General features: G+C 43.6%; 1 protein-coding gene across 3 annotated transcripts; it reads left to right on the top strand.

Moving 5' to 3' along the window:
* Positions 1–333: 333 nt before the first annotated feature.
* optn (optineurin) lies at positions 334–11,245 on the top strand. Of its 3 annotated transcripts, none has more exons than XM_036517872.1 (14): positions 334–453; positions 1,407–1,575; positions 2,465–2,679; positions 3,977–4,135; positions 4,426–4,487; positions 4,575–4,706; positions 4,806–4,953; positions 5,477–5,592; positions 6,803–6,952; positions 7,630–7,714; positions 8,132–8,287; positions 8,678–8,820; positions 9,513–9,604; positions 10,158–11,245. In XM_036517872.1, exons 2-14 carry the CDS (start codon positions 1,419–1,421, stop codon positions 10,274–10,276), a joined length of 1,734 nt encoding a protein of 577 aa, XP_036373765.1. In that variant the 5' UTR covers positions 334–453; positions 1,407–1,418; the 3' UTR covers positions 10,277–11,245. The 3 variants fall into 3 exon arrangements, with proteins under 3 accessions (XP_036373765.1, XP_036373763.1, XP_036373764.1); XM_036517870.1 differs by having other exon boundaries at positions 4,423–4,487; XM_036517871.1 differs by lacking the exon at positions 334–453 and adding an exon at positions 539–727 and having other exon boundaries at positions 4,423–4,487.
* The last annotated feature ends 3,985 nt before the right edge of the window (positions 11,246–15,230 follow it).

Raw genomic sequence — 15,230 nt, 5'->3', positions numbered from 1 at the left:
CCGACCACACCGTATAGGCCTAAATGTAGCTATGATCTGACTTGTCTGAGGTTTCACTGCAAATCACTTCATGTTTTTTATTCAGTAAACAAACGCAAACAGTTCTGAAAAAAATATATTCGCGTTTTGGTCTGGATGTAATGTCGAGCGATTTTAAAATAATGGCACCGCTCGCAAAAAATTGCAATGTCATCTTTTAGGGGAAACCCCTTTTTTGAAGAGGAAAAAAACAAAAACACGTACGGAGATTGCGGGAAAGTGACGTCACCATCAGCTGATCGAGCAGAAGTTCTGTAGGAGCTGCGGAGCGACGAAACGTCAAAACCAGGAAATAGCGCTGTGCGCAAAGACACGCAGTGACTTTCGGAGCGCAGGGGTTGTTTTGAGACACCGATTTCGGACATATCGCTCTTAATTTAGACTGGATTGCTTTAAAGAAGTGCGTCACCGCACGTGAGTACATTTCTAACTCTAAGGACGTAGGTGACGACCGTGGAAACGTGCAAAATAGCGACGCTCAAGTTAATTGCTTGAAGGAAGTTTAGCTACTTAAATGGCTGTCAGCTAGCTACCTGGCTGCACATCAGTATGATACAAGTTACGTAGTTATTTTTTTCCTCAGTCTTAAAGCAACCAAACTGGTTATACGTAACTACGTCAGCTGTACCGGGAGGACGACTGAGTGATCGCGCCGTATTGAAATATCAAACTACAGTATTTATCAAAGGTAGCTAACTTGGGTAACGTAGCTAAATTAACTAAGATAGGCACAGTAGCTACGAATCTACTGTGTCGCTGCGAGTAAACCGAAAGTGAGAGTTAACTAGAAAACTTATTACGCAATTGTTCACACTGGACCGGGCTTGTCTAAACTGCGCAGCATTGTAGAGAAAGTAAATGGTGTGCCTTCAGTGTGTAGCTAGCCAGCTAGCTAACCAGCTTTGTGTGTCAGTTATTTCAAAGTCTGGTTACTTTGAATTGGTCGTCTGATGTTACAAGCTGCTAGATACTGCTCCCGATACCGAATACCACCTTACACACACTTACTCAAACTTTGTACACAAAATAATTAGCATGTATGTCAAGGGTGGCTAACGTTAAGATGCTAAGGGCGTGACGACAGACCACTGCATTAGGCACGTCGTTCTGGCGCAAGTTCAGTGTTGCGAGAGGGGTTAACAGCTGTATGGACAGTGTAACAAGGATCTGCCGCCAGATAATCTTTTAAATCGGGTAGCTAATGAGTCTGCAGCGGCAGTCCTAGTTTTGTCCTTGTGTGATCCAGTCGTTCTACTCATCATCTTTTAAGAATTCAATGCCCAGGTGTAGCCTTTTCCACGTGCTCTACTAGTGTATCTGCAATCTTCCTGTTTCGTGAAACCGCCCTGTGTTGTTTGGGATTACAGAAATCGAGCCGCATGATGGCTTCCAACTCGCCGATGGTCAACGGGGACATTTCGCGCGGTCCTAATTACGGACAGGGCGCAGGGGATCACCCCGCCTCCCACCAGTGCAGCCTGGAGGAGACCCTTCAGCAGATGAACGTCCTCATTAAGGAGAACAGGGACCTGAAAGGTGAGCGCCCTCCAGTCTGCGCGCACCATCCAACATGAACAGGTCTGCTTGGCCGTTGGCTGCTTATACGCATGCAAAACAGCTGAACTGGAAGATGGTGAGCAAAACGGGGAGTTCCTGTGTGACGTCTGCTGTTTCAAAATGCGGGAGAGGTCAGCGTGGACTTTGCGTTAGTCGGACGGTGACGTCAACGTTAGATTACATGGAAACAGCCTGACAGGAAATTGGCCAGTTTACAGCGGGAATACCTCCGTCATAAACCCATGTATTACTGGTGCATGTTATAACTCATGCATTTGCATTCATGCATCAGCAGTGGAGGTGTAAGATCAGTCTGAGTAAAACAATGTGAAGTACATCACAAATTGTTGACTGCTATAGCACTGTCACTCTAAAATAAAAAAAGAAAATCATGCCTGTTCAACTTGGCGTGTTCTTGACTTAGGCCCATTTAGGGCTGTTTATCTCTGCTGTTTTGTTCTAGTTTTACAGTTTGTTACTATGTTAAACTATTATAGAACAACTCAGGATTCAGTGGAAGCAGAGACCCTAAGAGTGTCCTAAGAGTGACCAGGCTTGACACAGGTCTAGACGTATACTGGATGCCTGCCATAATCACAAGTGTAGTTGATCTGAAAGGCCTCTTCCTGCCATTAAACTTCTTATGTTTTTATGTATCTGGTTGTTTTTATTAACACATGTTTTAATCCTTGTTTTGTGATTTTGAGATAAGTTCTTAGCAGTTCGTTTGGCTACATGCTATAAGAGGTCGTGGCCTTGTATGCAATGCTCCTGGGTGTATGGAAAGGTACTGTGTACAATGCAAATAATATGTGACCCCTTGTCATCGTGTGCAAAGTCTGACCTGACTGATGCTTTCGCCCCGCAGAGGCCCTGAAGCAGACGAACATCTCCATGAAGGAGCGCTTCGAGGGGCTCTCGGCCTGGAAGGAGAAACAGAAGGATGAGCGCAACTTCTTGGAGGGGAAGCTGGAGGAGGCGAAGGAGCGCGTGAGCACGCTGACCAAGCGCAACGAGGAGCTGAAGAGGAGGCTGCAGGCCCTGGAGGGGCCTGGCGGCGGCGGGGGCGAGGGGGCGGCCCAGGTGAGCTTGCCGTGGACCTGTTCACTGCCATCCTTTGTCAGCTTCTCATTCTGCACGCCCGGTAACCCAGCAGCATTTGCAAAGGCCTCCATGCTTAGTTAGCTGAGGTTCTGCCCAATCTGTGCTGATTTGGAGTATGCGCCACTATTTTTTTACAGTCCAAACCCGCTCCACACCTGCCACAACAAAATGGCACCTGCCCCACACCTGTCACAACCCAACCGCAACCGCAACCGCAACCGCAACTGCTCCGCAACCTGTCGTCATAGCATATTGTTCCCGCAGCCTGAACTGTACTGCTTGGACAGAAACCACATTCTGACCCGAAACCACTTCCATTTTAGATTGCAGTTAGGATTAGAAGGTGATAATGCTGTGTGTGAACTGCAAACATGGAACACAGTTGAAATCCACCTGCAGACTGCTGCACAAACCTGTCCTGCCCTGATGCAGGACTCTGGCATGCACACAAGACATGGTGCCCAAAACTGTTTTTGAGAAGAAAACAAAAGCTTGTGCTCACTAATAACAGAGGATTTTTAATGCATGCCCTGATAGAGTCAATGATATCATTTACATTTGCATTTATACTACGTGGATGCTGTTATCCTGAGTGGCTTACAAAAGTGTATTCAATAGGGTTAGAAAATTATTTGCACAGTTACCGAGTCAGTAGTATCAATCTTGAAATGTAGTGCCATTGTAGGAAACCTTGCCACTATAGGAGTAAGCGCTATCTATTTTAGAGTGTACAACTTTAAACTGTTTCTGGCAATTTCCAGCCACCCGGTTTTGTATCATTTCAAGGCATGCACATTGCTCTCCCACCCTAAAACCAGGGCAGGCCCACTGGATACAGTGAGCAAACACACGCAGTGTCTTCAGCACAGAACAATGTATGAAATGTACATAGTTACATGTTGTCCTCCCTGTAATAAGTTTGCCTTGTCAGTTCTCCCTGTTCTTGTTAGAGCTATTCTCATTTTTGTTTGTCCGAGGCAGAGCCCCCTTGACAATGAAATCAATTGCCTGAGTTTGCATCCACACGTACACATTACAAAGTACGCCACACTTTCTACGGCAAACAAGACTTGAATGGGATAATGTTGAATGTGGAATTGGTTGATATGTTAAAAATTCATAAATGCAGGGACAGTTTGGTTGGTTAGTTATTTGGTTGGTTGGTTGGTTGGATAGTTGGTTGGTTGGGTGGTTGATTGATTGTTTGGTTAATGCGTTGATTGGTGGATGGGTTGGATTGATTGCTGCATTGATTGGCTATTCGTGTTGGTGGCAGGGGGAGGCGGGGCTGCCCAACTCTGAGGTAGAGGTGCTGAAGGCTCAGATCGCCAGGCTGCAGGCGGAGAAGAGCGACCTGGTGGCTATGAACTCCGAGCTGCAGCTGAAGATGGGGAAGGGCTCCCCTGATGACTCCTTCATCGAGATCAGGATTGCAGTGAGTCTCTCCCTCTCACACACACAGACACACACACATACACACACACACACACAGAAGCTCACATACATACATGCACACACTCACACAAACATAAACATATGTACGCACTCACACAAGCACAGTGACATATACAAAATTTTCTATCTTCTATCAATTAGCTGCAGATAGAACATTTTCTTATGCAGTGTCTTATCTTCTCAGATCAATCTAAAATAATGTTGATTTTAGCAGTTTATCAAGAACAAGCAGTATCCACAACCATGCCTGTATGATGTTGATTTCAGCAGGAGGGAGAGATGAACATGACCAAAGATCTACCCCACAGCCGGAAGGACTCTGGATCACATGCGTGAGTTCTGCCTTTTCAGCAACAACCACTACCACAGAAGCTGAAAGCCGCTGGTTATGTGGTGTCACAATTCTGTGCTCCTTACAGGGCCAAGCCTGACCTGGCTATGTCGCGCCAGGACTCGGAGGAGCTAACAGTGAGCCAGCTGCTGCAGTCCCTGAGGAAGGAGACCCAGAGGGCAGAGAGGCTGGAGCTCGAGCTGCAGGCCGCGAGGGAGAGGTAGGCAGAAGACAGAGGCCGTGGGCCGTGGGCATGGCGGGGGGGACGTGCAAGGTCAGGAAAGGGTGGTGGTGACACGGCCCTCTTGCTCTGACTCAGGATCGCGGAGCTGGAGCCGCAGACAGGAAGGTGGGCGGAGAGCGAAACGCAGACGTCCCTGCAGCTGGGGGAGAGGGGGCCTTCCAAACCCGCCACATCTCAGACTGAGGAGGAGGTTCAGCAGGGGGCCTCGGCCAAGGAGGGAAAGGTGGGTCAGGCTGACAGACCAATAGACTGTTAACGTCTCAGTAATTAGTGTTAAGTCTAGAACACGCTACACAATGTGGAACATCAGAACTGCATTCACAAAGTAGAATCCAGGCCAGCATGATGGCCATGATGGCCCTTTTATTCAATGGGCCTCCTTTTCAAAGAAGATAATTTTTTTTTAAATGACCAAAATGCAATTTGTGAGATCAAAAAAACCACAATTTTGGTAATCATGGTGGGGAGTTGTGTTAGTGTTAACAATTCAGTCAATTCTGCAAATAATGAACAGGTTAAATTTATGTAATAACATTTTTATAATAACAATAATGTATAACATTTTGGGGAAGAACCCTTATAGTTAGGCCAATACCACCTTAACACTTTGGCATGCATTCTGCTGATTTGAATAGCAGAGCCTATCAGAGGTAGTGTTGTGTAATGGTTAGTTATAGCTAATCAATGGCTTTGTGTCTCTGCTGTGCTCTGAGTGTGTGTTCATTTCCTCTTTCTCTGTGTGCTAGTCTGACTCTGAGGTGGAGAGCCTGAAGGGCCAGATGACCAAACTGTTCAAAGAGCTGCAGCAGGCGCAGACCAAGCTGGACGACGCCGAGGACATGAAGAAGAGCCTGCATGACAGGTGAGAGGACAGGTGACAGGTGACATTTGACACGGGAGGGGTACGGAGTACTGGTTATTGCACTGCATCTCTGTGGTTACCGGTTTGCATTAATGCCCATTTGCTGTGTGGATGACCTCTGTGAAGGGTAATGGTGCGTTCAAATTTAAGCTGTGTTTGTGTTGGTTGACCACATAAAGACCACGATCTTTACTTTTTGGGAGGAAGTGAATTAAGATTGAACATTAGGTCAGAGCATGTGTTAGTGCTCTCATACTTTAATTTTTCATAAAAATAATTAATTTTATTCATACCATTTGAACATGAGTGTGTGTTTTTTAGGAAGAGAAAAAGGAAGGAAGTTGAATCATTGTGATTGGAAAAACATGTCTACTACAGTGCACTTGTAATCGTTGTTTTAAATATCAGACATCACCACTTCACAGATGATTTGCAGGTCACAGCTGCTGCATAATATATGATAACAGTCATACAGGTCTTGCCTGCTGAGTGCTGTGCAGTAGTACTGTAATGGGAAAGCACCCTAGAGGGACTGGTCATAAAGCGCATTTTTACATAGTTTCTGTCTCAGCTAGGTCTCTGCTGGGATCAGAGGCCACAGGGTTCAGGATGCGGGGAGCCGCATGGTTGCATTCTCTCTCTCACTCTCCCTCTCTCTGTCTCACTTTCTTTTTCTGTTTCCCTCCTTATTTCTCATCTTCTTTCTCTCCACCTCTGTCTCCTTCCTTCTTTAACTGTCTCTCTGTCCTTCTCCTTCTCTGTCTCTCTTTCTTTGTCTCCTCTCTCTCCCTTGTTCTCCCTCTCTCTTACTGTCTCTTCCACTCCCCCTCTCCCTTTACCCCATCTCTCTGCCTTTACCCCTATCTCTCTCCCTTTACCCATATCTCTCCCTTTACCCCATATCTCTCCCTTTACCCCTATCTCTCTCCCTTTACCCCATATCTCTCCCTTTACCCCTATCTCTCTCCCTTTACCCCTATCTCACTCCCTTTACCCCTATCTCACTCCCTCTCCATCTTAAATTCAAAAAGTTCTGTAGGCATGACATTTTCTTGTGGCGCCAAAGCAATTTTATAATAATAATTAGAAGAAGAATAAGAATATAAAATTATGAAACGTGATGAATATAAGAATACAAACCATGAATGATGAATACAAATAATAAGTATAAGAACAATAACAGTAATAATAATACTCTCTGCATCTGTAGGTGCAGAGACATGGAGCAGAATTTGGCCATGCTGCAGGCCCAGCTGGTGGAGAAGCAGCAGGTTCAGGCAGAGAACGAGAGGCTGAAGCTGCAGCTGGACAGCATGCAGTCCGTCAGCAAGATGGAGCAGAAAAGGGCCGAGGATGAGAAGTATGCACCCCTCACAGAAAACGTTTGGTGTTGTGTCTCATTGTGCTTTTTTGTTTTGTGTTGTGATTTTTTTTTGTTTTGTCTTCTGTGGTGTGATTTTTTTTTGTCTTTTATTTTGTTTTATGTTTTTGTGTCTGTGTTTGTGTTATATTATTTTATGTTTAGTTTTGTTTTCTCTTTTATTTTGCTCTCCACACAGTATAGTCACATGTCAGAGGAAGCCCTAAACTTCCCCAATTTGTGTATTGATGTCCACAGTAACCACACTGTTGATGCTCTCTGTGCTGTTACTGGGGGAGACAGGGAGAGAAAGTGAGAACCTGACCAGTGAGGTTAATGGTGGGTTGGGCTAGGGTTGCAAACCAGGTGCATCATTACCATGAAAAATCAAACATGTTGACATGTTAAGGCAACACAGTGCACAGATGGACAATTAATTAGTGTTGGACCAGCCTGTATTTGTGGGGGAATAACATTTTTGAGCATTTGTCTTTCACATTGATGTGGTTTGCTCATCACAACACAAGGACAGTGCTACTCACCAGACAGTTTACTGGGGTGATGCTATTGGTTAAGTGAGACAGCAGACAACTGCCATTGGCCATTTGACACAAGCAGAGGAGAGGAGAGCATCCACCTGGCAGTGTTTGTGTTAAGTGATACCTTGGTCTCAACAGGAAGAATCTGGCACAGCTGAAGGACGCCTACACTAAGCTTTTCGAGGACTATAATGAGCTGAAGGAAGAGAGGAAGAAAAAAGAGGTGATTGCAGCACCAGACATTTTTTTTACATTTGAATTATTACAGCTGAACTTGGTTAATATCACTTCATTCATTTTAGTTAAATGTCATGTTTTTTTTTTTACTTGCCAACACATTCCTTGTTAAATGACTCCTGCTGATGACTCAGACTGTACGTATCTGCACATATCTTCAGAGCTCTTCTGTAATTTCTGTTTTTAGTCACTTCACTGAAGCATTACTGCATGTAGCTGGATTGATGCGAGATCACTTCACTTTAGCCTCACTTTATGTAGACTTCAGCTGGAGCATTTGTAAAAAGGAAGCAGGGTTGTAGCAGTCGTGTCCTCACACTGTATACATATGTGCCGGATAGGGTAGAAACCATGGACCAGTGTCTGGATCTGATCTCTGACCTCTGACCTGTGACCCCTACAGCCTCTGATGTCCAGGGAGGAGGTGAACGAGCTCCAGCTCAGGCTGGATGCAGCTGAGAAGGCCCTGGCCACCAAGCAACAGAAGATTGATGAAATGAAGCAGGAGATCTTCAAAAAGGAGCAGGAGCTGGATACCATCTCTGTGTTCAAGGCTCAGGTACTGTGCTAGCTGCTGCTGCTAGGGGTTCAGGTGCTTCCCACAATGCACCTCTCAAGACACAGAGACCAGTGAAGAGTAGAGGCTTTGTTTTTCCCTGTAGGAGTTTTAATCATAACTCAAACCTTAATCTCTGATCTCATTCCTGAGCACTTCTGGAGGGCAGATTGAGTCCTCCAGAACTGCTCAGGAATGAGATCACAGATAACGGTATGAGTTAAGTATTTTTGGGGACATACAAGGACGCCACTGGAAGTCTCTGTTGAGTTAAAGTTGAGTCTTAAGATGTTCAGAGGAAAAACAAGGTGAGGTTAGTGGAGACCAGACAGGTGCGTGCTGGGTAATGTTGCAGATGTGCAAGGCGGTGACATTGCCAGTTGTCCCTCACAGGCGGAGGTGTACTCGTCGGACTTTTATGCAGAGAGGGCAGCGAGGGAGAAGATCCACGAGGAGAAGGAGCGCCTGGCTGCGCAGCTGGAGTTCATTAAGAAGCAGAACAGCCAGCTACAGGACGAGCTTGAGTCGCTGGGCAGGTAAGGACACGCTCACCTGGTCACTGTACTCGCCTGCCCTGCACAGCTGTGCAGTGATGGTGACAACAGCGGGTGGCCAGTTCAGATACAGGGCAGACTTGAATTTTTTGACACTTTAATACATTTTCTGAAGGACAGAAAACCAGAGCAGGAAGCAGTAGCCAGGGAGAGACAACCCTGTATGTCTGTACTGTAACTGTAATGGGGAGAGGGATATGACCCTGTGTCTCTGTACTGTAACTGAAATGGGGAGAGGGATATGACCCTGTGTGTCTGTACTGTAACTGAAATGGGGAGAGGGATATGACCCTGTGTGTCTGTACTGTAACTGAAATGGGGAGAGGGATATGACCCTGTGTGTCTGTACTGTAACTGAAATGGGGTTGGGGTGAGGGATATGACCCTGTGTGTCTGTACTGTTACTGAAATGGGGAGAGGGATATGACCCTGTGTGTCTGTACTGTAACTGAAATGGGGAGAGGGATATGACACTGTGTGTCTGTACTGTAACTGAAATGGGGAAAGGGATATGACCCTGTATGTCTGTACTGTAACTGAAGTGGGGAGAGGGATATGACCTTGTATGTGTCATTAAAACAAACCCAAGGCAGAGCTGGAGAGGAAATGCACAGAGGAACTGATTGACTGTGTCACATGGTTTCTGAAATGCCCTCCGGTGCTTCTGATTTCAGGCAATCACTGAACGAAATGCAGAATCGCCACGTGTCGCGAGGAGCCAATCCACACGGGGGCGCTCCACCACACACTCCACAGGGGGCCAGAGGTATGGGAGAAACAGGGGAGGGACATGCATCATCATTGGGCTCCACAAAAACAAAGCCTGATGAAGATATAGACAGAGTGTTAGTCATGGATGAGAGAATGCAAAAAGGCAATATGCAAGCGCTACTGAGAGTGTAATATAACCAATACACTCTCTAGACATGTTATTTTTCATCATCAAGGTGCACTGAGTGGTAATATTGAAGTAATACAACATATGATATAAACTGTGTATTTATTTATTTATAAAAGTAATTTATGATCCCCTGTAAGTCATAATTATGCACAAGCTTGTTCTTTTACTGCCTTTATATTCTGCACATCAATAAAATCAATTACTCTTTGAATATACATCCATCCAAGTGCTTAAGAGGAATAAACATATTCTCCACCATAGTGGAGATATCTGGGAGAGATTGGTGTGATGTTGAAAGACTGTGCGCCTCCACAGCACGGGCCTATAGGAAACCTCTTTACTTCTTTAGCGTGAATATGTAATGAGGAGAGGGGCGTGGCCTTACTGTAACGCAACTCCCTTCGCCTTTGTCTCTCAGGTGCGGACAACAGAGAGTGGGAGCAGCAGAACATTCCAGAGTACTCTTGCCCAAAGTGCAACGAGATCCTGCCTGACCTCGACAGCCTCCAGATCCACATCATGGACTGCATCATCTGAGCACGGCATAGCCCCGCCCTCCGTCCACCTTAACACCGGCGGCGGTGGCTTTCACTGCGATTTACACTGACATTGTTCCCCAATGTATAAAACTGATCTTAACGGGTCATATCTACAAGGTTCTGCTAACGTGGCTTTGTCTGTAAAAGATCAACATGCTTATTTACCCCAGGTGAGCAAAGGGTGATGGGAATATTGCAGGAGGGGCATGTGAAAAGGATGACCTTCAGCCATACCTAATCTTCATCCACACAGAAGAGAAGTAACTTTCTTTCCACCATTGCCTATTTATGTAACACAACACAAGTTATTAATATATATATATATATATAGTTATGTATATACATATTAGTATCAGGCATAATTTGGTGGGAACTCTTTAAATGTGTATGACATTTAGCCAAATGCAGTGGCTCTGCTTGCGAAGTGTTGCTACTAAATTGAAATGAATGACAATGCGGGCCTACTGATTGAAGAGAAAATACAAGGAATACGGCTATCAAAAATAATCTTGGCCCCTATATGGCCAACTTTTCAGTTGAAGGATGTTGTTTTGATTATAGTCGGGGTGTTTGGATCTGATCTATTTCTGAAGGAATTTAATTCATTTGTTATTTTGATTTCGATGCAGAAACTGCAGCAAAAGTTCTGAGAAAGTAAAGCATTGACTGTTTCAACAATGGTTTGGGAACAAGGCATGCAGTGGTTTGTGACTTGGTCTTTGATTGTATATTTGTGTTGTTAATATATTTTCCTGTCACTTTTATGTAAGCATCTGTAAGAACTGCACTAAAGTTTAAGGCATTCAATTTAAAACTATAAAAGCAATACTGTGGTGTGGGTTCGGAATGCAATCCCAAAGCCATTTGAAATACCAATGAACTAAATAGAAGGACCCATGAATTTTAGTAACAGCAGTGAATTTAAGTAACCCCAGTCTGGCAAGCTTGCTACATTTTGTTGAATAACAACTGCATATAACATTAAAGATATAATAAATTATATTTATGAAAACTTGTACATCTTGTACATCTTATTCTGTGAACTGCTGGACACTCTTGGAGGTAGAATTGTAATGGTAAAAGTGCTGATTTGTGTTTCCTTTCAGATCTAGATTCCTTTCTGTAAATTACAACACGCTAAACATCTCAGCATAAGTGTACATTTCACAAGTGAGAAGTTTTATTGGTCGAAGACAAAGCAAAAACAGAAGCCCCCCTTTGATTCTTTTTTTGCACCGGGCATCAAAAGAAACCTTCCAAATTTTCCATGGATGATTTTAGACAGACTTTGTGTTGTTATTGTATTTTTAAGTCTGTTTGGATAAATTATTGGTTTGTGACTGGCCCTGAGGTAGCAGAGATTTTGTTGCATAAGCACTGCATGTTCTCATTAGACAGAGAGGCGATTTGGCACAGGGGTGATGTCACCTGACCTGTTGAATGTCAAACCTGGTGTTAATCAAGGATGAAGAACACAGGAAGCAACCAGTGTGCCCCCTTAATAACACAACAGTGCTTTGCTGCCACCAATTTGTCAAAGGCTAGCCACACTTACAAGTGTTGATGAACTGCAGTGCATTTAAATCTTTATTTTGGTAAAGAGCCTGGCCTTACCACACTGGTTCAGGAACACTGAGGCACACTGATTGCAGTTGTCTCATACACTTTCATTCAGACAATGGCTGTTGTGTGTGTGTGTTTTTTTTTTTTTCCAAACTACAAGTCCTGCAATGCACCAAAAGGCAGGGAAAGCTGATTGGAGGGTAGACGCAGCTCTCACTGACATCATCTAATTGACTCACCTGATGAGTCATTAGATAGTGTGATGAGGGAACCCTGTCCGACAGATGGTTACTTCACCATTTACAGTAATTTCCCCTCTCTTCGTGGTTCACTAGAACAATGGATTGTGGGTAGTAAAAAGTGCAAACATCAAATTCCAACTTCCGAGTAAGTAGCACATCCCTTTTCTCCCACTTCAATCTCCTTGAACCCCTCCTCTCAAAACTATCTCCTGAAATTCCCTCGGTACTGAAACTCACATTGTGTGCAAAGATTTTTGGTGTACCTTGTGATGTGATTGAACCATTTCAATGACTAGCATATTGCACTTGGAAACAACTTGGAAAGAGATCTCTTTGGGAATTCACTGCTGCATGAGCTGAGTGATGGCAGTCCACACCCAGGGCACATCTGGCCCTCCCTCTGGATGTGGTGCACCAGCAAGGGGCCCTGGGATCACATGGTCCTCTGAGTAGGCGGAGCTCAGCATGGAGGGATTCTGGGATTGAAAAGAGTCAGGGAGCACCAGCAAAGGACAGGGCCTATACAAACACCTCCTGCTTCCCAAAGATAAGCATGGTGACTATTATTGATTAACAGTCTCTGCTCTCTGCCATCCAGGGTGAGTAGGTCTCATTGCTCTCCCAAAACTGGCATGCCTCCTCCCTCTTTGGGCACAGCGGAATGCAATGTCTTTTGAGGCTCTGTCCTGGCTCTGACCGTTCATGCCTCATGCTTACCTCTGGAGTAGGACCACATTACTCGCAACTGTTGTACCATTTGGATTGTGTCCCAACACAATTAATTGTGGCTTTTTTAAATGTAATAAATGCAGTTTATCAGAAAATCTATTGCCACAATGTAGGGACGGTCTGACTTTTTTTCTTTTTTGCTTTTGTTTTGTGTATTAATAGACAGTTTTATGCATGATTACAGTTGACTAATTAAAATGTCCTGCATACTTGCAAGATTAAGTATTTTCAAGTATTTTCTTATTTTTGCAGACATTATTGTGTTTGTTCCGTCCTTTGAACCTTTTCTGAACTTTCGTAATACAGTTCTGAGCTTATAAATATAATTTTATTCAATTACAATGTGATTTCTGGCCATGGTGCTAATACAGTATAGTATTTGATGTCAGAAATCTGCACCCTGTTAAATTTTTGTCCCCAGAAGTGAAAAAAATGGAGCCATCCTGTTGTGTAACGGCTATCTGGAACGTTCATGGTCGGTGGAATGCTTGGAGCGTTCCATGGAATCCAGTGATCTTTTCCACTCTAATGGGTTTGCCAGTGCTACAGCCTGTGCGCTGTGTGTCCCAGCTGAGTCCGTCTGAGCTGTGCTGCGCTCTGCATCTCAGCCACACCTGTGTGACCCTGTGCTGTGCCATGCAGTGTCTCTAAACTGAACTGCGTTGCGAATGTGCCTGAAATAAACTGCACTCTGTCTAACACACTGTGTCTCGCACCAATGTGAAGTAAATAGACATGTCGACAAAATAGTACTTTTGTACTGTTTTTTCTTTATACTCGATTCCTATGTGCATATCTCACCTGCGCTGTTGAGGCTGTAACTGAAGCTGTGTCTGAGCTGCAGGGCAGTGAGAAGCACTGTGCTTTCGTGCCTGTGCTCTGAATTTAGCAGCTGGATGCCGACTGATTTATTTCCACGCCGGGATCGATTGGGGACACATACTGCAACAGGAGAGATTTCTGCGCCAGAGTATTGATGCACCTCTGTGTCTCTGCATTTCTGTGTATATGACAGACTGGATAGTTTTGGGACTTTAAATATCCATGTCATGACCTGGCTTATTTAAATATAAATACTGCTCAAAAACTTTGTTAACTGTCCACTACTATCTTAGTCCTGAGTCTTAAGTCTTAATTCAATTCAGCCACTTTTCCAGATGAATCTCTTAAAACAGGCTATTTTGTAATTGACTCTTTCAGAATGCTTACAGTTTAATTCACACACTTGCATGCTTGGCTAACATTTCTTACACCCTAGTGCTTAACCTGCTATACAGTATATTAGCCCAACGTTCACAATCTTGCACTCCCGATTGACAAGGGCTATTAAAGAATGTCGCTCACATTGCGTTAAACTAAACTTACACAAAAATCAGCCTATTGCATTTTCATACACCTATCTGATGTTAAATTCTGTTTAGCTTCTCTGGAAAAAGTTCAGTTTTGGTGAATAATATAAACCTGGGGTTAGATTTAGGATTGATGGACTCCTGAAACAAGAAGTGGACAAACTACAAAATCGTCTTTTGTGTCTAGTCAGAGTTTTTGATAGATTTCCTGAACACACACTTTAAGAAATCAAAAGAAAGTTAAATTACATTGATTCTATAAACAGCTCTGGTTACTTGAGTCATCCATCGTTATCGTCACAGAAATCATCAACCATATTTGCTGGGATTATAGTATTTATTAATTGCTGGTGTTTTGCATTACAGGCTTGAACAGCATCTTGAAAACACACAAAGCACATATGATCATAAACAAGACCACCATCAGAGTGGTGTTGTTGTGGGGCATCTTGAGGCACTGATACAGTGTCATTGCCCAGATACCTGGAATCAATGTTTCTCTTAAGATTTCATTAGTCTTGGCTTACATTTACACTATGATTGTAATAATGCTGTATTGTCCTAGAGTTTCACTTTACAAATCACCTTTGCAAAAAAAAAAAAAAAACATTCTAGGAATGAATGAAAAAATTGAGCAAGCATGCTTTCATGGACTTAAACCACGTTCTGCAACAAGTGATCTGAAATACGCTCTGGAATGCTTATTTAACATTAAAATAACATTAATAAAAATACATATATTGCAAAAGTATGAAAGTAAATGAAAAAAAGATAATGTACCTGTGTATTTTTTTTTTTTCAAATCTACATCATTTTACAGTTTTACAGCTTGTGGAAAAAATGAAACTACAATGTACAGAAAGCTATAATCTGTATAAAATAGCCTTTTTATGCATTTTACTGATTTAAACTTTGGTAAAGCTGCTTTAAACAAACATGAAAAACAAAAACTACCCAGATTCTGTCATACAGTGGGAACTGCTGACTTTGTTTAAATGTAAATGCATCTCAAGTTGCTAAGAAGATCGCAGAGTCATGGGGACATCGGGCTGGCATTATGTGTGTCTTC

Source organism: Megalops cyprinoides, chromosome 23 (genome assembly GCF_013368585.1).
Source record: "Megalops cyprinoides isolate fMegCyp1 chromosome 23, fMegCyp1.pri, whole genome shotgun sequence".
NCBI lineage: Eukaryota > Metazoa > Chordata > Actinopteri > Elopiformes > Megalopidae > Megalops > Megalops cyprinoides.
The sequence above is the reverse complement of the archived record's forward strand: the minus strand, read 5'-3'. Positions and strand labels throughout refer to the sequence as shown.

Coding starts and splice junctions, on each gene's coding strand:
- optn (XM_036517870.1), top strand. CDS start 1,419: ATGATGGCTTCCAACTCGCCGATGGTCAACGGGGACATTTCGCGCGGT. Junction 1,576..2,464: donor GGAGAACAGGGACCTGAAAG/GTGAGCGCCCTC, acceptor TTCGCCCCGCAG/AGGCCCTGAAGCAGACGAAC. Junction 7,715..8,131: donor AAGAGAGGAAGAAAAAAGAG/GTGATTGCAGCA, acceptor TGACCCCTACAG/CCTCTGATGTCCAGGGAGGA.